Source organism: Ursus arctos, unplaced genomic scaffold (genome assembly GCF_023065955.2).
Source record: "Ursus arctos isolate Adak ecotype North America unplaced genomic scaffold, UrsArc2.0 scaffold_15, whole genome shotgun sequence".
Taxonomy (NCBI): domain Eukaryota; kingdom Metazoa; phylum Chordata; class Mammalia; order Carnivora; family Ursidae; genus Ursus; species Ursus arctos.
The window spans coordinates 59,622,416-59,645,514 of record NW_026622819.1 but is presented as its reverse complement, the minus strand read 5'-3'; the positions used below and the strand labels follow the sequence as shown (position 1 = coordinate 59,645,514).

At 46.7% G+C, this 23,099-nt stretch overlaps 2 protein-coding genes across 3 annotated transcripts in view; both read right to left on the bottom strand.

Annotated features, from left to right (window-relative positions):
• Positions 1 to 3,812: 3,812 nt before the first annotated feature.
• Positions 3,813 to 13,872, bottom strand: RPL26L1 (ribosomal protein L26 like 1). The gene is made up of 4 exons (XM_026510979.4): positions 13,833 to 13,872; positions 13,246 to 13,422; positions 6,726 to 6,866; positions 3,813 to 5,759 (listed from the first exon to the last, which is right to left on the bottom strand). The coding sequence occupies exons 2-4, from the start codon at positions 13,411 to 13,413 to the stop codon at positions 5,658 to 5,660; spliced, it is 411 nt and encodes a 136-aa protein (XP_026366764.4). The 5' UTR covers positions 13,414 to 13,422; positions 13,833 to 13,872; the 3' UTR covers positions 3,813 to 5,657.
• Positions 13,873 to 20,198: 6,326 nt separating this feature from the next.
• Positions 20,199 to 23,099, bottom strand: part of ERGIC1 (endoplasmic reticulum-golgi intermediate compartment 1) — a 101,954-nt gene continuing 99,053 nt past the window's right edge. For both annotated transcript variants that reach the window (XM_026510976.4, XM_026510977.4), the window contains exon 10: positions 20,199 to 21,997. In XM_026510976.4, the coding sequence (XP_026366761.1) occupies positions 21,890 to 21,997 (108 nt within the window). In that variant the 3' untranslated portion in view covers positions 20,199 to 21,889. The remainder of the gene's footprint in view (positions 21,998 to 23,099) is intronic.

The window sequence follows — 23,099 nt, the reverse complement described above, 5'->3', positions numbered from 1 at the left end:
AAAAGTAGTTTTTCGGGTGCCTGAGTGGCTCAGTTGGTTAAGCGTCTGCCTTCAGCTCAAGTCATGATCCCTGGGATGGAGTCCTGCATCTGAATCCCTGCTCAGCAGGGGGTCTGCTTCTCCCTCTCCCCCCTGCTCTTGCACTTGCTCGCCCGCTCTCAAATAAAATCTTTAAAAATAAATAAATGTAGGTCTTCACAGCTCCTGTTCTTCCCTCTAAGCCATACTGCCTATTTCAGACAGCAAGTCAACCAAAAAACCCTAAATTATACACAGCTTAACAAGACAGTGACATCTAATTCATAAGATGAGACCTGTGAAAGCCTATTCTAGAACCAGCTGCTCTCCTGCTAGGGGTAGGCTATGATATGGTTGACTTAGTTATTTCTGAAGGCCAAAGAGTATTTTATTTAATATTTGTGTCTATTTATATCGTAATTATGGTGTTCAAGCAGTAATCAACTTTATATTATAGAGCTGTTTACATTTGGATGACCTGCCTTTCTTATGAAGACTTCTTCATGGATCAGACTTTTAGTAAGCACCCAGTCATATATGCACAGAATATTTCTGGAAGGATACAAAAGGAACTGGAAACAGTGACTGCTTCTGGGGGAGCTGAGTAACCAAGAATCACAGTGACAAGGAAACTTACTTTTCACTATGTAATTTTTGTACCTTACCATATGTAAGTATTACTTCTTTTAAAAAAACTAATTTAACAGAACAATGAACAGAAACACAAGCCACCAGATGGGAAGTGCTCAAAGTCCATAGTATCAGCAGAGTATGGTAGACTCTTGGTTAACAGAGTTCTGCCCTGTTCCCAATATATTCAATTAATTACTTGCCTGCCCAACTCACACTGAGAGCTCTTTAGGTGAATATCTCATGCCTGAGTACCATATGAAAGCAGACATTCAGAAGCAGTTATCTGAAGTTTAAAAGTGTGGAGGCTTCCCAAAATACCACAGGGGACTCACTCAAGTGAGTGAGCACCTGCAAATTCAATGAAAAGGTTAGTAGGAAACTGCTTAATTCAAAATCATTCCAGGAAACATGCTAAAATCCTTGGGCCTGAATCTTTATAGGCAGACCCACCCATCTGGCATTCTCCAGTCCCCATTTCCTGCAGCAGCCCCAATACAGTATTACTGCCCTTAATCCTCCCCTTCATTCAAGAACCAGTATTTGAGGAGTCTGGCTGGCTCAGCTGGTAGAGCATGTGACTCTTGATCTTGGGGTTGTGAGTTTGAGCCCCACGTTGGGTGTTGAGATTACTCAAAATCTTAAACACACACACACACATGCCCCCCAAAAGCCCCCTAAAAACCAGTGTATATCTGAACTCCTGAGAAAAACCTGTCCCTCTGCTCTTACAAACTCCCTGCCAATCTCCTCTAAAACACAGCAGCTAAAATTTGCTGAGCTCTCTGTGCTTCCCGCGCAGTATCTCGAGTCTGACAACTCCACGAAGAAGGCACTCTTTTTAGTCTCATCTTCTAAATGACAAAACTGAGGGCCAGAGGTGAAGCACATGCCCGAGGTCACACAACTAGAAACTGACAGAGCTGGGATTAGAACTCACATGTGAGGGGCGCCTGGGTGGCACAGCGGTTAAGCGTCTGCCTTCGGCTCAGGGCGTGATCCCGGTGTTCTGGGATCGAGCCCCACATCAGGCTCCTCTGCTGGGAGCCTGCTTCTTCCTCTCCCACTCCCCCTGCTTGTGTTCCCTCTCTCGCTGGCTGTCTCTCTGTCAAATAAATAAATAAAATCTTTAAAAAAAAAAAAAAAAAGAACTCACATGTGATGCTGAGCTCCCGCTCTTGACCATGCACCATGACTCAACCAGCTCAGTTTTAAGTAGTCGGGTAGAATCTGGTGAGGGCTGGCGGTGAGGATTACACCTCTCAAACCTCTTATCTATCATTTGTATTGAACACGTTGCTGAAAACAAGCCAAGTCCGACTTCCAGGAAACATCATAATTTAAGTTTATTGATGAGAATAATGGCTGGAGCCTAGGGCCCAGACGAGGGTATCAGAATATGTCATCCTTACTATAAATTTAATGTAGTATGAAATCCAACTTTTATGCAACTTTTGGGATACTAAATTATGTGTTGAGAATCAAGATAAAACTGAAAATTAGAAAAAACAAACTACAGATCTACCTTCTCACTAGGTTACTAAGGATGACGCACACCTACTTTACATGCCGCATGCATATATAACGCACACCTACTTTACATGCCGCATGCATATATAACGCACACCTACTTTACATGCTGCATGCATATATACATTTTGTTTTCTTTTTGAGGCAGAGAGGAGGGGGAAAGAGGGGCAGAAGGAGAGGGAGAGAATTCCAAACAGGTTCCACGACCAGAGCGAGCCCAACTCAAGGCTCCATCTTAAGACCCTGAGATCACGACTGGAGCCGAAATTAAGAGTAAGATGCTTAACGAACTGAGCCACCCAGCTGCCCCTACTTTACATATATGATAATCCACAATTTCCCAAAGTTAACTGGTTGTAAGGATCACACAAGAGCCATGCCAGAAATATACATGCACTCAAGACTTGAAGAGGTCTGTCTCCAGAATTACTACGTCAAGGAATCACTACCAAGCAAGCATCGAAGTGACTCCTAAAGTCAGGAGAGTCTGCTGGACCACTGCTTTAGTTTCAACATTTGATAAGCACTTTCTTTTCCTTTTTTTTTTTTTTTTTTTTTTGATTTATTTATTTGACAGAGAGCAAGACAGCCAGCGAGAGAGAGAAACACAAGCAGGGGGAGAGGGAGAGGAAGAAGCAGGCTCCCAGGGGAGGAGCCCGATGTGGGGCTCGATCCCAGAACGCCAGGATCACGCCCTGAGCCGAAGGCAGACGCTTAACGCTTAATGGCTGAGCCATCCAGGCGCCCAATAAGCATTTTCACAAAGAGAAGCATTTTGAGTTCCTTACCTAGATAGGGAAACAAGCTCATTAAAAATGCCCAAAAACCAAAGCAGAATTTGAAGCCAGATCCCTCTGGCTTCAGAGCCAAGACAGTATCGTTCTGCCTACTCTGAAATCAATGCCCTCAAATCAGAGAATGCATACTGAATTTTGTAGTTTGTGATTCCATTGATTTTTTGTGTGTGTGTGTGTGAAAAATCATTACCTCTTTCGGTGCAAAATGCGGGTCAGAATGGGAAACACAAGTAAACAATAGCAATATTAGCATTTGTACACTCACACTTTTCAGACTCCTCAGAGCCTATCTGATCCTACCATTTCCCCTGAGACAGGAAGGCAGTGCAGGTATTAACTATATGCTTTACTACTGAGAGAATGGCAGCTCAGAGGCAAGCAACTTGCGCAAAGGCTTACGTCTCTGTCCTGTGGCAGAGACGGTGACAATGTCCAGTGGGCAGAGATGCCCGCTAAGCAGGACCACTGCTGCAAATATATGGGTTCTTATCCCTGCACACAGATGTCCAGTCTCTTGTCAGACTCTGGTACAGGGCTCACAGGGTGAAAGAAGGAACACCAGAGACGGATGGCTAAAGTGGGATGTGGGTGGTCTTTGATGTAGTCAGGCCTGGGTTCAAATTCTGACTCTATCTCTTGTGCTCTCTGGGATCTGGACAATTAATCTAAGCTCATTTTTCTTCATCAGGCAAACTGGGAAATAACAGATTCAATCAACATTTACTAAGAAACTCCAATGTATCAGGCCACGTGTCACTATAAAAGGCATATTATAATTTTATGCATTTTCATCATTTATGAATTTTAATCAATAATTTATTACCGAAGCAAGGGAGGTTTTTATTTACTTTTTATTTTTTTTAAGTAGGCTCCATGCCCAATGGGGGGCTTGAACTCACAACCTTGGGACTGAGACCTGAGCTGAGATCAAGAGTCAGATGCTTAACTGACTGAGCCACCCAGGCACCCCACGGGAGGATTTTGGATGCGGATCCGGAGCTAACTCTTGAAGGGTAACTAGAAGTGATGGAACCAGAAAGAGTTAGGGGTCCTCGGAAAAACAAAGAGAAGTCATTTTAGGCCCCAGCTACTTTCCATGATCTATGCCCAGCTGGTTCTTCTTGCCCTAGCACACTTCTTGCAGAACTTCCTAGGAGGTGTCAGAATTACAAAGAAAAACAAAAACCTCAATAGTTAAGGATTTTAAGGGAACAAAGAGAATGCAAAAACTAACAGATTCTAGTAGGCCAGGAAACAGCCTAACCATATCAGAGATAATAAATCAGTGGCAAAACTCCCAGGGCTGTTTCAAAAGTAAGCAAGGCCCTGCATTCCTTCCCTGAGATAAGGAGCCCAAGACCCAATCCAGTTTATATTGGCTCTCAGAGCTTGCCCATAGGCCTCTCCTCTTGTCCAACAGTTACCTCTGCTCATTATAATGTTAAAATCCCCACCCAAGGAGAAGGACAAACCTCATTAATATAACATACAATGTTTGCATAGGCATGTTTCCTTAAGACATGTGCACAACCTTATGCCCACCTCTACCTACAGTGAAGAAACTCCTTTCTGAATATTCATCATAACCCTAAATAAAAGAAACCTATTCACCCCTACCTGGGGAGTCACGGATTTGGAAGCTATTCCCTGTGATCTTATTTGCTGCAAATAGTTTCCTTTGTATAACAACCCCTGATGTACTCTCTACCTATAACTCACTAAGGAGTGAACTCACATTAGTTTGGTTGCAGTTAGATCTGGAGTTGAAAACTCAAGATGCCAGTGGGGGCCCAGCAAGTTGTGTACAGGAATGGTGCTGGATGGGAAGCAGCCAGCCTCTGAGCTCCACACAACTGATGCTGTGTGGAATCGGGGCCCCATGCAACCAGATGAAGCAAGATCTGGATTTCTCCATGAAATCCCTCAACTTTTAAATGTTGGAAATTGACCTATTAAAATTATGAAAACAGAAGGACAAACATAATCTGTGAACCAAATCCTGCCTCCAGACTGTGTCAGTCTGGAGTTTCCTGAGTTAGCTCCAGGTGAGAGGAAGGACATTTCAGTCATTTGGAAATGCACTTGCAAAGTCAAGACCTTGGGAAGGGCAACGTGGTCAGGGAGCTGCATGCCATTTGGTTTGGCTGGAGCACAAGGGAGAGGAAGCAGGCCATGGAGCAATCCATCAGACTTGAGACAGGAGTACAGAGCAGCACCAGCCACTGAACAAGGTCTTACAGGTGCCAGTTTACATCACGACTACCACTAAGTGGGACAAACCCCTGAATTAGGGACCAGAGCCCTGTCCTGTCCACCCAATCAGCATGAGGTCCAGGCAGGACCAGAGCCATCCTGCCGCTGCTATTCTATTGCTCAGTACATTAAACACAGAAAAAATGGCATCAAGAAATTGACAGTAAGATGAATTTTATCTATAAAACAATGCAAATTCCCCTTGGAATTAGGAAACATTTTCAATGTTAGTCATAAAATTATTAATTAAAACAGCAAAAGCGGATTTACAAAGCTACATTATCAATAGCAAAACAGGAAGGAGATGAAATGTTTGGCAGACATCTTGAGAAGTTTCAAAGGAACACACACCAGGCTAAAGGTCTACAGTTAAACCGCGCTTGCACAATAGGTTACAATCACTCCTGCATTTTCTCAATAAGTTCTTCCTTATATTTGCCTTTCTCTTTTCCAAACTGTCGAGATTTGGCTTTGCGTTCGAGAATTTTTTTCCGATCTTTGTCCAGCTAAATTTAGCCTGGTGATAACCACCTGTTAAAGAGTAAGAAAACAGATCTTTATTTATTTATTTTTTTTAAGGAAAGGATTTATAACTACAATTATTTTGTACAGAACAGCTTTTCCCAGGGGCGCCTGGGTAGCGCAGTGGTTAAGCATCTGCCTTTGGCTCAGGGCGTGATCCCAGTGTTCTGGGTTCGAGCCCCACATCAGGCTCCTCCACTAAGAGCCTGCTTCTTCCTCTCCCACTCCCCCTGCTTGTGTTCCCTCTCTCGCTGGCTGTCTCTCTCTGTCAAATAAATAAATAAAATCTTTAAAAAAAAAAAAAAAAAGAACAGCTTTTCCCAACAATAGCAGTTTGGGTTCCTTCTGCTACCCACCCTCCTACCCTCTTACTCCTGAGGATGTAAGAGACCAGTTAGATATTAGTGATATCAAATACCATTTGGGCTGGGAAAAATTATACTACCAAGACGTTTCTGGTTTGTCTATCACCCCTTGGCTGGCAAAATGCATTGTTTTTTAAAAAACATCTGCATTCCCACCAGCTACTGGACCATAGATCATAAGGATAAGTAAGACCCTCATCACTCTGCCCTTATCTGTAACTCTGGAGGAGAAAGACCCTACAATACAGTGCATGAAATAGGAGTGCAAATGAGGAACAGCCTATTCCAAGAGGTGGGTGTGCAGGCCACAGTAAGAGACGTTCTCAATTCTCCCTTTGGACATCATCCAGTGGGAAAGCGATGCCCACAATACCTGGAACCCTCTTGCAACCTGCTCGAAGACAGAGCCTTCGGCAAGGATGACAAAACAGACAAGAAAAGAATCTGGATCCCTGATGGTATCACAGGCCAGTGAACGGATCAAGCCTGCCTGACCTTCCTCTAGAAGTCTTTGCCTGGGCCACCTGAGTAGATAGTACCAACGCACTGAGAACTCCAATAACAGCGCTAAGCTACACAGCTGCTACCACCGCTCAGTCCCAGGACATACCTTGCTCGGGTGAATGCCCACGTGGACAGCTGTGCCATTAGCCTTCTCACGCTGCACCCGCTCGATATAGATGACGTACTTCTTTCTGTACACCTGGACTACCTTGCCAATTTGCTGCCCTTTGTAGTGTCCTCGAACCACCTAAGAGAAAACACAAAAGAGAATTTTCCCCCCATTCAAATATGTGAACATCACAGAGAGGAAACTAATTATCAGGAACACACAGACTAACATATAACTTGTTGCACAAAAGCAGATGAACCCTAGCAGTCAAAAGTCAGCTATTTTTTGGCTATAAACCTGCTCTGTGTTGTCCTAAGTCAGGTGAAAATTCTTCACCTGAATTTTTTTCTTATCTGAAACAAAAAATTCCTTAAACTAACATGGTCATCACAGAACTAGTCCCAAGAGTAAAAAAGTATAATCGCTATACACCCAAAACTAACACAATCTTATATATCAATTGTATCTCAGTTAAATAAAAGTAAAATTTAAGAAAGAAAAAATATAATTGCTCTTAAGTGATTAAATGGAGAAGGATGGTTAAAGATATTATACTGAGGGGCGCCTGGGTAGCGCAGTCGTTAAAGCGTCTGCCTTCGGCTCAGGGCATGATCCCGGCGTACTGGGATCGAGTCCCACATCAGGCTCCTCCGCTGTGAGCCTGCTTCTTCCTCTCCCACTCCCCCTGCTGTGTATCCCTCTCTCGCTGGCTGTCTCTCTGTCACATAAATAAATAAAATCTTTAAAAAAAAAAAAAAAAAATAAAATAAATAAATAAATAAATAAAGATATTATACTGAGACTCTCATGCAACCATTTAAAATCTGTTTTCGAAAATAATTTATGACCTAGGAAAATGCTGAAGACAGGACCTTAAAAAAAAAAAAAAAAGAAAACAAAGCTTTAGATGAAAGATAGTCTGAATCTTGTATATGTATGTTTCAGATATACGGCATGTAACAAGATGGGGTGGAAATATATCTAAGTGTCAATAATGGTTGCCCAGAAGGACTATAGATGACTTTTTAAAAAATGTACTATTCTTCCAAATTCCAAGACTTTTTTTGTGGGACTTGAACTCACGACCTTGCAATCAAGACCTGAGCTGAGATCAAGAGTCAGACACTCAACCAACTGAGCTACCCAGGTGCCCCCAAATTTCAAGATTTCTATAATTAGCACAAATATTTTACAGTCAGAAAAAAATTAAATTGTTAAATTAAAATCTCTTGGGCTGTCTTCACATACTAAAAATCTACTCACACTTCAACACTATTCAAAACCAACCAGGTTATGATTTCCCTGAAGGCACAAGCCTATTAAACAGGAGCCACAATACAGCTGGTGCTGATATAGTAAAATTAAGGAAATACCATATAAAAAACTAGAGAATCTCAATACTCCTAAGATGTCTATTTAGATTGTTCAGCTTACTTACCAAGGTGATTTTCAGGTTGAAAAGAGAACAGCCAGGCCTCACTGAAAATCCACCACACTCTGTATGACCAGAGAGACTCTTACATGCAAGAGTCTGTGAAAAAGCCCCTTAACCATCATCAAGACTGAAGAAAGAGGTTAGTAAAGTGAGTCCAAAGGAACACCCTGGTTAAAGAGAACTGGACAAACACTAGACCAGCGAGGAGAGGGACAGGACAAGACTAACCTGGTTGGAAAGGGGAGGGAGAAAAGGCAAAGATTGTATCCAAAATCTGGTTGAGCAACTGGATGGACAGATATGCCTTTCCCAGAGGCATGGAACATGGGGGAAGAAACACGTTAGCAGAAAACAGCGTAGCTGGGAACATGCTGAGTCTGAGGCATCTCGTAACACTCTAGTGGAGAATTCCACACACAGCTGGAAGACAACTGAGCTGACAACAAAGACCTGGGAATCCTCCAAAGATGGCGATTCAGAGCCTGATTTTGCTCAGGGAGCTTATGGGACGAGGGCAGAATGCAGAAATCCAAGAAAAGCCAACATTTTGGAAAAGCTTATAAGGCAGACTGAGGTGGCCACAGAGAATGGGAAACGGGGAATGTGGGGTTACTGCAGCCAAGGAAAGAATGTCAAATGCCATGGAATGGTCAACTACAGGAAGGATGACGGAACAAATGTGACAACAAGCTGTTAACTAATGAACATGCAAATACATATGCTCACTACCTGGAACACGGCACAGGGAACTTACTGGATCGTAATTATGGTGATGGCTACGCGGCTTTTCATCTGCCGAAACCCACCTGTGCGTTTTACTATATGTAAATTATGCCTCGGTTTTATTTATTTTTCATTTGTGGAGACATTTAATAATTCACTAACGTTGCACAGAAGTACAATAACAAGGGCGAAGGGGAGTGTTGGAGTGACTGAAGTAACAGGTACAAAATCATGATTACAGAAGTTTCAGACTTCAGAAGGGGGCGGAGCGGAGACTGCAAGTACTCTGAAAGAAAAAGGTATTCATTTGGTTCCCAAATGGAAAGGAGTGGCTCTGAGACAGACATATATTGTGCACGGGTGACCATGTGAAGATCTGCAAAACTGCCCTGTTGGCTAGAGATAGCAGTTAGCTGTCTGGGAGAGGAACCAAAAGGTTTTCATCATTTGGTAGCAACCGGAGGCTACTACAGGTTTCTAAAGAGAACAGTGTGTAAAAAGTTGAGAAGCTAGAGGCAGGGGTTCCTGAAATAATCTGGATAGAGAGTCACTGGAGCTATAAGTGAACGTAAAGAAGACAGGCCCATTAAAAAAACAGTAAATCCTGGGCCCAGGATGTGGATGAAGGAGATGGCTTAGAGAAAGTTTAAGCATACCAGCCTTGGAAGAAGCACAAGAAGGAGGCAGCTGCCAGGCACAAGGGGAAATTGGGCCAAGCTGAAGTGTTCTTGCAAAGCAGATAATGAGTTCTAAAAAACCAATCCAAAAAATAAAGAGGACTGGCAAGGAGCAGGAATGCAAACTGAATCAAATGTCCACTTCTGGAGGTGCACAGGTCAAAATGAATGCCACAGTTTCGGGGGAGGGGAAGCAGTGTGCTGCAGGGAAAGAAGAACTAGGCAAGGGTAAAGGTTCACAGGCCAGAGAACTGGCAAATCCTCATCGAGGAGAACCTCGATATGGCCTTAACATGGAAGCCAGAAAGGACAGTATTCTGATGTGTGTCTCCTTGGCTGTCAGTCATGGCTCCTCTGAGCTTACCCTGAACTCACCTAGAATCCTCAAGAGTTACCAAAGGCAGAAAAGATGTGTTCGTCCCATGAGTCCAGCTTTGGATCAGTGTCTTCAGAGAATAGGTTTCAAAATTCTGACTTTGAGAGCTAGGGCAGAGATGCCCTCTCCAACCCTGCTGGGATGTGGCAGGCAGTTCACATTATCTCAAGAGGCAGCTGGGACTTCAATCATTTTGCTTCAGTTCCACGAGCAGAGTGGTGGAGTCAAAGCTCCGGCCTGGCTGAAGGTCGAAAGGAATTCCAGTTGTGATGCCGTGACTTGGCATGCCTGTTCTGGAACCACACCTGGATCCTGGACTCGGAGCAGGGTGAGCGCAGACAGGCACTGGCACAGGCGGATGTCAGGGTACATGGTCTGGAGGAAGACGAGCTCCAGCAGCTGCAGGTGGGCCCAGTATGCCTCAGTTTAAAAAGAAATAAAATCAAATCGTGTTCACTGCTAGGAAGCAAATATAAATAAGAGGGTGCTATGATACCACGCTGATTAATGTATCTGGGAAGGCTTTTCTGAGGAACTGACATTCAAGGTAACATTTGAACAATGAGGAGTTGGTCAGGTAAATGGGAGAAGAAAGAGCATTCCAGGCAGAGGGAGCCTTCTGGGCAAAGACCCTGAGGGAGGAAAGATCAAGGCATACTTAGGGCCCTGAAAAGGCCAGTGTGTCTGAAGTACAGAGCATGTGGGGGCATAACAGGGTAAGACGAGGGTGAACAAGTAGACCAGGACTGGGGCACACAGGGCCTTGTTGTCAATGATTTTAGATTGATAGTAAGTAATCAAGCACCAATGATAGGTTCTAAGCAGAATCTAATTTGCAAAAATGCCCCTCTGTGGAGAATGCCTGACCAGGGCAAGAGTGGAAGCTGGAATGCCTTGAACTAACCTGGAAATGTAAAGAAGTGGTCAGAATTAAGACTAATTTTAGAGACAGAATCAATAAAATTAAGTAATGGATTAGAAATGGATTAGGAAGAGAGAGATGTTAGGGAGAATTTAAAGGTTTATGGCACAGGCAAGTGAAAAAGTGTTGCTTATCGAAGTGTGAAATATGGGAGGAAAAGCAGATTACAGACAGTAGCAGCGTCCGATCAAGAGTACTCCCGGATTAGAAGCTTGAGACAGCTACGAGGTGTTTAAATAAGGATGTTCCATGCGCGGTTAGAGCTACGGTCTGTGCTCTGGAAAGTGGTTTGGACTGGGATATAAAAGAGGGAGTTGTGAGCACAGGGCAGATGTTTAGATCTCGGAAGAGATATTATCACCCAGATAGGCAATGCAGGCAAGATGAGATGTTAGACCAGGTGCAGACCCTGACAAACTCCACCATTTAGAGATCAGAGGAGAAACAGCCAGCATAGGAATCTGAGAAGTCAAAAGTAAACTGAGCCCGAATGGTCACAGAAGCCAAAAAGCCAAACTATTTCAAGAAGTAAGGCAGGGCTACCTATGCCAAATGCTGCTGAAAAAGTCAAGCATGATGAGACCAAGGTGTCTCCACCGGATTTAGTCACAAACAAGTTACTGGTTACCTCAGCCAAAAGCAGTTTCTAAAAAGTAGTGAGATACAGTTCAGGTTAGAGAGGGTCTAGGTATAAATGGGGGGGGGGGTGAGGAAGTGTAGACAACCCTTTTGAAGGTGCTGGCTATTCATGTGGAACAGAGAGCAGTACTGGAAAGAAATGGGGGGGCCGGAAAGAGAATCTAAACTTTCCAGTTTTCTTGCAAAATCAAGAATCTGACAACAAGGAGCCTGCATTTCCCCACGGTAGCAATGGGTTAAAGGTACACAATATCCTTTAAATGAGGCATGAGCTTTCCAGTTGCTATTTATTTCCTTCCTTCCTCCCTCCCTCCCTCCCTTCCTTCTTTCCCTCCCTTTTCTTTTCCCTTCCCTTCCCTTCTTTCTTTCTAGATTTTATTTATTTATTTGACAGAGAGAGAGACAGCCAGCGAGAGGGAACACAAGCAGGGGGAGTGGGAGAGGAAGACGCAGGCTCCCAGCGCAGCAGGGAGCCCGATGCGGGGCTCGATCCCAGAACCCTAAGATCATGCCCTGAGCCGAAGGCAGATGCTTAAGGACTGAGCCACCCAGGCGCCCCCAGTTGCTATTTTCTTGCCATCAGCCAACTTCCCTTTTGTAATTTGCCTACCTAGCCCTTACATGTATTTGCAATTCCCCCATTCTAGAACACGTCTGATGGGAAGGACCTAGAAGAGAAGTTGCAACTGTTGATCATACCTCTGAACGATTCTTTCCACTCTATTCCTGTCATTCCTCAAGCCAAATTATCCCCTGGTTTCAAGCTACTCCTCAAAATGTTCCTCAAAGCTTCAAAGTGCCCAGTGCCTTAGAAGACACATTAAATCCCTTAGCCTCATCCCCTTTCATTCTCTAAAACAATGGTTCTCAATTAAGGGAAGGGGGGGTGGATCTTGCCCCCCGGGGACACTTGACAATATCTGGAAATATTTTTGCTTGTCACAAATGTGAGGAAGTACTACTGGCATCTAGTGAGGAGAGGCCAGGGATGCAGCTAAACATCCCACCATGCACAGGAGAGCTCCCCACAACAAAGAAGTACCCAGTCCAAGATGTCAACAGTGCTGAGGCTGGGAATCCCTGCTCTAGAATGTTGAGCTGCATGGCGACAGGTGTCTTGTCAGTCCTGCTTACTGCTAGAGCCGAGAACAGTGCCTGCTCCATAAATACTCCTTTAAGGAGTTAATCTACCCAGTCTATTTCAGTCGTCCCCCACTTTCCCTTTCTTACCACACACCACAAGCTCTAGGAAGAACAGACGTCTTATACTTTCTCACAAGGATCATTCTCTTTCATAATTTCATGCTTCTGACTTGCTCCTTTTCTATTCTCTCTGCCAAATCCAGTACCACCAAATGCCCAGCCTCCGCTAAACCCAACACTACTTAAACACTACTCTTACCGCACTTTCTCCCGGAGAATCTGGTTCAAAGAGCCACCCTGAGCAATGCCTGGGAAACTTGCAGGCAAGGGACTAAATCGAAAAGCAAAGTTTTGCTTGGCCGGTATACTATTTTTTAAACAATCATTACCATTAAAGAATTGCATCTGAATGCCCTCAGTTAAGCTGGGTAGACACGCTGGTGGCCCCATCTCTGGTCCCACACATCTGCAGGGTGACATTACTCGCCAGGGTGGTGAGGGCATGTGAGTCTACGACTTCCCCACGTCCACGCACACGTGACATTCTTAGGCGGCACCAGAGCGACATGCAGCTAGGTCACGGGAGCCTGAGGGAGACCAACCTGGACCTCGTCGTCCTCGCGTATGGGCATGGAGCGGACGCTGTATTTCTGCCGCAGCTCCTCGGACAGTGGGGAAGACGTGATCTTCCTGCGCACGTGCGAGGGGGCATTGAAGTGGCGTTTGCGGTTTTTGCTGCGGTCCGAGGTAACGAAGGGGTTGAACTTCATGTTGACCGTCTGCAAAGAGAGGCGTGGGAAGAGGGGGATGGATGCTCGGTTGGGTACCAGGGCCTGCTCTCCATCCAGGACACTCCTCCCCATCGCTGCACAAGGGCTCCACGGGCGGAGGTGGCCTCGGAAGAAGGTGGCTGAGGGAGGAGAATGGGGGAAGCGAAGGGTCTGGGTGTTACACAGAGTAAGGCAAGCGTGGGGAGCGCCTGCCTGACCAGAGGGGTCGTGGGAAGAGGACGGCACTGGGACCTCGAAGCTGACTGTGGGAGGAAGATTCGAGCAGGAGAAGAAAGCCCGCTCGGAGGTCCCAAAGAGAGGTCTCTGGGGAGGTGGGCGGCCCCGCGGCACGTCGGGGAAGGATCCACCCGGGCCGAGAGCTTCTCACTCGGACAAAACACCAGCCTCTATCTACTTACCTCGCGCCCGGTAGGCTCAGGCCGCGAGCGCGCAAGGCCGGAAGTGAGGGCTTCCTTGCCGCGCAAGCGTAGAAAGGAAGCGGAGCCCCGTTCCTGCCCCAACGAGACTGAGTGGCGCCCCCTGCGACTTGGGGTGGGATCGCAGTGCCTCACTCCAAGGGGGGCATTTCAGGGCTGTGAGGCTTCGAGGGTTCCGCCAGGACCCAAACAAGAGTTGGCACCGCCGGGGAGAAGGAGCATACTTCTCTAGGGCCTGCAATAGAGGCCTACTGGTGTTTTAAAAATAGGCACACCAAGAGTCCCTTTCTTATCCCAAACTCTTGCTTTGCCTCTTGTTGCCCTCGGCTGAGGTGATTGGTTTAATTATGTTGTTGGTTGCTTTGGGCATTCATGATGATCCAAATACAATCCACTGATTTGCTCCTTCAAAGTCACTGAGAAACTTGCTCAAAATGCAAAATTTTTGTGCTCCATCACAGTCCTAGGAAAGCAGGCACTGGTAGGTCTGGGTATTAAAGCAAGCTCTCTCCTCCTCCCGCCCACCCAAAGATTTTGAGGTGCAACAATGGAGAGCGTGAGAACCAACCACCTGGTCTTGCAAAACTTCCCCCCAGTTTTTTACCCCTGCTGGGTGATGTAGGAAAGACATTAGGTTTTGAAGCCAGAGCCAAGAAAGAATTCTTGAGACGTCTTTGGTGCAAAAAGGTGGTTTTATTAAAGCAAGGGGACAGGACCCATGGGCAGAAAGGGGTGCACTGGGGTCATGAGAAGTGGCCCATTATATACTTTCAAGTTGGGAGGGGGTTCGGGATAGCATAAGTCTCTAAGGAATTTTGCAAGCAAGATTTCTAGGACCTTGAGGGGGCTGACTGTTGTTGGGAAAAGGTCATTTATTACCCTCTAATACAACCTTAGTCATGAGACCCTTGGAATGTATACAGTGGGCCATATGCTTGGGGGATGATTACCAACACGTATCTTGGGGGGTTTAGAGATAACGGAAGTTTCCAAAGGAATTTTTAAATGTTAAAGTAGACTTACAGGATTGGGGGGAGGGGTCCAGGCTGGATTGTCTTTTGCCCTTAGCGAGTATTTACATCGAGGCAGTTGAGTCCCTAGAGGAATGTCACTCTGCCTGTTTCAAGGACTTGTCAATGGGCTATTGGTAATAAGGAAATTTAATAATTTTTCTTCTGCCTTTGTTTCCCACATCATTGGGGAGAGCTGCGGTTGTAGAATCAGGCCTGGATCCAAGTGCCTCTTCATGTGGCTGGACCTTGGGGAGATGCCTCCATATTTCTGAGCCTCAGTTTTCACATCTGTGAAATGGGGATGATCTTAGCAGGTGACTCGTAGAGTTGTTAAGAGGATTAAATGAGTTAATCCGCTGGAAGTGTTTAGAGCTCAATTACAGTAAGCCGTTATTCCTAATGAAAGCATAGGGGCTTGCTCCAGGACAGCCCTAAAGCTGGGCCTCACATCCACGAGTCCTCACTTTCAGACTATCGCCATTAACTCCCGATGAGGCAAACTGTAAGATTTCTGTGTTTCATGTAAACACGGTCCACGGACCTTGGAAGAAAAACTTCCCGGGCCTCTGCTGCAGGAGCTCGCCTGCGGGTTGGTGGCCACTGCCCCGCCCCACTCGTCCCGGCCCCGCCCACCCCGGGCCCTCCGCAGCCCCGCCCCGCCCCGCCCCGCCCCGCCCGGCCGTGTACCAGCTCCGCCTCCCATCCCGGGAAGAACGCCCGGAGACGCGGGCGCCACCCGCCGGCTAGTCAGGCTAAGACACCCCGCGAGGCCCTTGGGAATGAAAGGTCTCGCTGTGCGGGAGACTTCCAGTGATTGATGGACTTAATCATTGAAAGAATTGATTCATTCATTCAGTTCATATGTATTAAGCACCTACTTTGTGCCACATGTCAGATAGAACACTTTGTGGTGCTCAGTTAACAGATGGACACCCTGAAATTCAGAGAGAAGCTTGTCTTGCCAGAATCGGGCAGGTCCCCTGCTCTCCATTTATTAGTGTCTTCAGGCATATGGTGATGCAATTGTTAAACACCAGCATTTACTCATACTCATGGTCAACCAGGGCATCTGCCGTGATCCCTGAACCTGCCGGGTCCTATTTTAGGTTTCATTCCAGACACACACACACACACACACACACACACACACACACATCCCACCCGCAGTAGGTGTTGGTGACTTCTGGCTCTCAGACTCAGGATGGCCAACACCTGGGCTGGTTGGAGAAGCCATGGCAGCAGGGTAAGCGGTGTGAAACTTGTTGAGGCAATAGCAACCAAAAGGCCATCAGGCTCCAAGAGTAAGGAGGCTGGGGGGAGGTTGGGGGGGGGAAGCATAAGGAGGATCTTTAATGTCTTCACCACAAAAAAGAAATGGCAATTACGTGAGGTGATGGAAGTGTAAACTGAGCTACTATGGTAATCATTTTGCAATACCTGAGTGTATCAACTCAACCTTTGCGCACCTTAAACTCACAGTATTATAGGTCACCATGAGGACAGATCATTCAACCCGGGATAATCAAGGTATGGTCATGATCAACCAGGGCGGGGAGGTATGTCTTTACACCCCTCACCCCACACTCAGTAAAATTAAGACAGGTGCAATGACATCACCAGATAAGACCTTGAGAGCCTGAGGCTCTGTTACTCTCAATGAGGACTCAGTGGGATCGGATGGTATCTTGCCTCATGTCCACCCTTGGAAACATGCACAGGAATTGGTACTGAACCCCGGGACCTAGGACAGGGCTAGCACAGAGGAAATGCCCAGGGAATATTTTTATGTCTCTGAGGCAGAGGGTGGTACATGGGGAAAAATGTGAGCCCAGATTCTGATTGCCTGGGTTTGGCTCTCCATCACTTCCTGGCTGTGTAGCTTTGGGTAAGATATTTAGCCTCTTGACACTTTCCTCATCAGAGAAATGGGAATAATAATATTTACCTCATTGGCTTGGTGCCAGGATTAAATGAACCCTTAGCACAATACCTGGCACAAAGTAAGCACTTAATAAATAGTAGAAATTATTATTAAATGAATAGTAATGGCTAATCTTACTTGGCTGAGCATTTAATGTCAGGCATTGTGCCAAGTTTTACAGATGTCACCTTAATCAGGTAAACAATCCTCTGAATTGTTCCTTTTACAGGCGAAAGAACAGGTTCTGTGGGGTGCCTGGGTGGCTCAGTCAGTTGTGTCCCACTCTCGATTTTGGCTCGGGTCATGATCTCAGGGTCATGAGATGGAGCCCTGTCCAGCTCCCTGCTCAGCGGGGAGTCTGCTCCATGATTCTCTCTCTCCCTCTGTCCCTACCCCGACCTCGAGTCTGCACTCCCACACATGCTCTCAAATAAATAAATCTTTAAGGAAAAAAAACAGGTTCTGAATGATTTTAATTTTTTTTTAAGTAGCCTCCACACCTACTGTGGGGCTTGAACTCATGACGCTGGGATCAAGAGGTGCGTGCTCTACCAACTGAGCCAGCCAGGTGCCCCAAATAGGTTCTAAATGAGACGGGAGGAGAGGATGAACACAGTCCACCATTAGATACTCAATACACTTATTGTTATCTGGCAGCCAATGAAGATAATGATGAGATCCACAGTCGTTAACACAGGAAGTGGTCTATTGTGGAAAAGAGTAAACTACAAAATACTATGAACAGCGTGACCCCATTTTGTTTATGGAAGGCTATCACTACAGTGTTAACAATGACTACCTCTGATTAGTGGAATCAGGGCCCACTTTAATTTTTCCTTTTTGCTCTTTTCTGGTTTTCCTCCAGTGGGACCATGAGCATGTATTATTTGTGTAATTAAAATGTTTTAAGGGCTTTACATTTTTTAAGAGGATTCCCAAATGTTCAATTTGGCTTCCTTTGCAGGCTGTTTAAAAAGGAAGAAAACAGGGGCGCCTGGGTGGCACAGCGGTTAAGCATCTGCCTTCGGCTCAGGGCGTGATCCCGGCGTTATGGGATTGAGCCCCACATCAGGCTCCTCTGCTATGAGCCTGCTTCTTCCTCTCCCACTCCCCCTGCTGTGTTCCCTCTCTCGCTGGCTGTCTCTATCTCTGTCAAATAAATAAATAAAATCTTTAAAAAAAAAAAAAGGAAGAAAACAAAAACAAAAGTACCCTCACCACTTTCAATTTCCCCCTTTTTGGGGGGTGGGGGTCAGTTCCCTCTTTGGAGGCGGATAAGATGCTCTTGGGGACTGAGGCAGAACCGTACGATTCTTCATAACCCTGGAGTCAGGCGAACATGAGTTTGAATTCCAACTTTACCGCCTGCTGGCTGTGTGATGGAGCAAAGTTACTAAATCTGTTTTGTCCTTTGTAAAAAGGAGGGAACACCCACCGGGTAGGATGGCTGTGAGGATTGGGAAGGACAAGGTCTGAACAATCACTCCTTGCCTGGCACGTGGAGAATGCCCAACCATTGGTAGCTATTTCTACAAGACTTAAGATAATAACTTATTTTGGTCGGAATAAAGTGCATGACCTCATCACTACATGACTGACCAAAGACAACTGCTGGGGAGGGAAAAAGGTCCTGGGAGAATGTTGTCCTTCATACAGTCCCCCTCTCACATTCCTGGACCACGGCAGCTATCTACTGGAACAGCTAATGAGCCAATTTCTTAAGAAGGGATTAGGACCTCCGGTGGCCTGCCACATTAGGAAAGTGTGTCTCTTTGTTTCTGGCAAGAATCAAAAATGAATCTGTGACATAGAGTAATAAAAACGAACGACAGCTGTCCCTTGTAAGTGCCATTGCTACATGCTACTTCTTCCCAAGCTTCACACGCGCGCTGTGGTACCTGCCCCCCTCAGGCAGCGTGATGAGCGGCTCTCTTCCCTGATACACCTCTGTAACTTCACCTCCTGTGCAACCGCAGCCCCTCCCCCTGCCTGAGCCGGCACAGCCCCCGACCTATCACCACCCCTCTCTATGAGTCTGTGCTATAATCCCTGATTGAGAAATCCTCTTACACGAAAACGCTGTCATCTGCTCTTGGTTAGACAATCGAAAGAACTGGTTTAAGAGGGGAATCATAAAAATGACACATACCTTAAACGTTTTGTGTCCACTTAAAAAACGTTCATCAATCTTTTGACCCTGAGGCAAGGTTTTCTCATTGAGAAACTCTGTTGGAGTTCTCCTTCACTTTCCTTGCATAAACGTGTCCTTACAGAAACCAACCCGAGAGTTCCAGTTTTGGGTGACTTTAACGTGGAGTGAGAACTGAGACCCTCAGTAGAATCCTCAAGGACGTCCCGCTGTCCACCCCACCCCCCTCCACCCCTGCCCCAAGTCTTTTCAGTAGAGTCTTGCTCATATCTAATTCGGGAGCATTTTGAGGAAAGGGTAGCAACTCACCATTATCAGGTCTCTGCAAAGTATACGACTTAGTTGGACTAGATTTTTTCATTTTTCAATCCTATTTCACTGGTTAGCTAAGTCCCAGCATTACAGCATAAAGCACAGATGACATGAACCGGTTTGGGAACACGTGTACTGACAACCAGCAGGCACACTACGCTTGACCTCTAGCTCTGAGGGCCACGGTAACTCTAGTATCAGGATGTTAAAGAGAGAAGAACGGGGAGAATCAAGTGAAGAGTTTCCTGCAGACTGGTTCACTCCCACATTCACCCTTGATGGAATGATCCACATTTGTGCTGTTCCAGGTGAGGGCCTCGAAGGACCGAACAACAGGACGGTAAATAGCCACGTCAGTCTCCTTCTCATAGCCGATGATGGTCTCCCTTTGCGGAGCTGAAGACTGAACAAGGAATGCCAGATCCTTGGAAATTAAGAAATGTTTATGAAACACTTTTCATTTATGCAGCCCTTGGTTCAAAGCTGTGGGAAAACACGTCAGCCCTGTTCTCAAAGAGATTATACCCTATTTCGGAATGCCTATATGGAACAACTCCCATTATTGAAGATACACCACGGACCCCTTTTCTGCATACATGAACTCATTCTGATCCGGTATGACTTACTTGCACATATTATAGGTTTAATTTCAACAACAGCCCACGAGATTGTTTTATTACTCTCTCCGTTTTCAGCTGAGAAAGAAAGGGGTGCTGAGTGGTAAGGACCTGGCCTGAGGTCGCACAGCTAGACACCGGCAGATCCAGGCATATTCTGTAGGGATTCAATAAAAGAAGGGCTGGCTCCATGGGGTCTTGACTTTCTGATCATCTTCACCGATCTTTTCCACATTTCTCAACTTTTCTCCTCTAGAATTAAATTCCATTCTGCCTGTGATCCCAGCCTCCAGGCTAGCCAGCCACAATCAAGAAGAAAGAAACACACAGCAATACTTCTGAAAATCAGCCTTTTAATCTATTTGAGCCCAACGAGTGGGGAAAGAACGAAATCATTTTTCCCCCTTGAGACTGTTTATAAGAATAAAGGGTCAGAGGTGTCTCTTCCATAGGAAACTGACACCCCCCATGTCCTCAAGAGTTTGTTTTTTAAAAAGCATAAAAGTGGAATTTCAACTCCTGTGCATGCCACACATTTCCCCGCCCCACCCTGCCCACCCTCTACAGGTGCAGGTATTCACACACCAAAGAGATTCCTTTCAGTAACTGGGGAACAGAATATGGGAAAAAAAATCCATCCAAGTGGCCACAGATACCAGAGATAACCAAATGCAGTTTACGCTCACAACATCAGTCAACTCATATGCAGAAGGGGACACTTTTCTAATTGGAATCCAGAGCCAAAAATTACAAATGGCAGACTTGAGCTATACAGATAATTTAAAAACCTCCACCAGACACTCCCCTTAATTACAAAAGTATGCAAACAATCTTGGTATAAACGGAAAACAGGCAGGCAGCTCTCTCCCTGGGACACAAGGGCATACCTAAAATTCCCTGGGTGGAACTCATGCCTGGACCACTGCCGCTCCCTCTCAGGGCTAAAGGGGAAGGATGAGGGTGAGCAACAGGGGAGGGACCCAGCTCAGGAGCAAGTGGGGAGACAATGGAACTGCCCTAGGGACCAGAAACATGTTGGTGTGTGGCCCCATCTCCAACGACAGGAGAAGGACTGGTCTGCTTTGCTTCCCCAACTGAAGCCCTTGGGATTGATGGCAAGTGTGTGGGAGATGGTGAGACATGATTTTATTAGGGCCGCAGAGAAGGATGCTTTCTGTCTGGACATAAGCGCACAAACCATGTCTGTTGTTCAAAGGATGACTCCCCATTTAAAACCAGCCCCTCCACCAAGAGATGCTGTTGCCACACAGCACAGGGGCTGAGGCACAATTGGTGGGGGGTTCCGAGAAACAAGGGGAAGAGAGGAAAGGGAACTCGCCACCTGCCCAGTTTCCAATGGGCAGACCCAAGTCTCCACCGCTGCTACCTGACCGCTGGGCATCTGCTTCTCAGGAGAAGAAGATATGGGTGGGGGTGAGGGACGTGAGCCTGGGCTCTGGGATGGGCGAGAAGGGAAGAGCAAAAGCGAGGGTTCCTTCTACGGCGCCACACCTCAGGGGCTCGCCTGGGAAGTACCGTCCTTTGTTGAAGGTGCCGAGGAGAGGCAGCTTTGGGCAGCGTGACCCAAAGCAGAGAGCCCTGGTCTGCGGGCTGGCTGCCCAGGGCAGAAACCAAGTGATTGGTGCATCCAAATGGTGGGAGCTTCAAGATTGTGAAAGCCTGGCTGAGAGCTGGTCGACGTGGATTCTGGGCTGTTCCCCTAAGAAGGAAGGGACTGCAGCCCTCCCGGGAGTGGTCCCCGATATCCCCGAACCCACCCTGCCTGACTCTGGTCTTGGGGCTCCCCAGAAAAAGGGGCACCACCACTTCAGGCAGTGTAATTCATGTAAAATTAAAGATGGGGAAAAGAGGTAGCTGCAAAACCGTGAGCCACCCCCTACCTCCCCCAACCCCCACTTTGGGACGCAGCCAGATCCTGGGCCAGATAAGAGGGCAGGAGGAGACAGGGCGCTGGAAACAGGGCTGGCGGTCTCCCTGGGTCCTCGGCCATTGGGCCGGGTGGGTCGTCAATGCATCTTGCCCAGCTGGATCTTCTTCCAGGCCTCCGAGGCTGTGAAGATACAGGAGTCCAGAATGCCGGCCACAGTGAAGGTCCCACCGATGATGGCACAGATCTGGAAGGGGGGGGGTGGTCAGAGGTCAGTGCTGGCTGCAGCGCCAGGCCAGCTCCCTCCCAGATCATGAGACAATGAGCTATGGGAGTACAGATGCTCTGCCCCATGACTAATGGGGTCTGGAACATACGCAGGGCTCAAAAAACCGCACTTACTGGATGACGAATTTAACAATAAAAGTAATCATTATCAGGTCCTTTAAATCCCTTAATCGCCTTCTGAATGAGGAAGGGGAATATTAGACCCATTTCATAGGTGAGGAAACCAAGGTTTAGTTACGTAAGTAAGTTCACACAGTATGTAGCAGAGTGGTGACTTGACCTCAGCTCTGTCTTCACCCTGGAGCCTGTGGTCTTAACTTCCACCCTAAACTTAATCAGAGTTTTACAATCCCGTTTGCAGATGAAGGAATGGAGGTTCAGAAAGGCAGTGCCACTGGCCCAAGGTCACACAGCCAGGAAGTGGCAATCCTGGGACTTGAACCGGATGGGACAGGTACGGGCCTGGTGCTGCCTGTGACGGAGCTCCGGGAGGGGCCGAAGAGGCAGCACCGGCCTGGATGGACTGGGGCGAGAAATAATCTCTCACTCTCAGAAACTTGCACTGAATCCAGGGGACAGGTAGTAACCAAATAATCATATCATCAAATGCAAAATTACAACCAAGGCAAGCACTACAGAGCACAGGGGGCCTATAGTGCTACCAGAAAGCTTGTATTGGCAGAGTTTCTTATGGCGCTATCTACTTTGGGGGACCAGAAACTTCGTTGTCCTGGGTGCTGCGGCACGTTAATTAGCAGCGTCTCGGGGGCCTCTGCCCAGGGATTGCCAGGAGTACCCTTTCCCACCTGTCACGACAACCAAAATGTCTCCAAATGCAGTCACGTGTCTCCTGGAGGTGAAAACTGCCCCTGTTGTATGTCTGAGCTCATGACGTCCTGTATGACGGAGCAGAGCTCACACAGCACTTTCTCTATGCCAGGCAGGGCTTGAGTGCTCTGCCCCTCCCTCCTCCCTCCTGAATCCCAAGGCCAATCCTAGAAAGTCCTACTCTTATACATATGTGACAGCCAAGGAAACCGAGGCACAGAGACATTGTACTA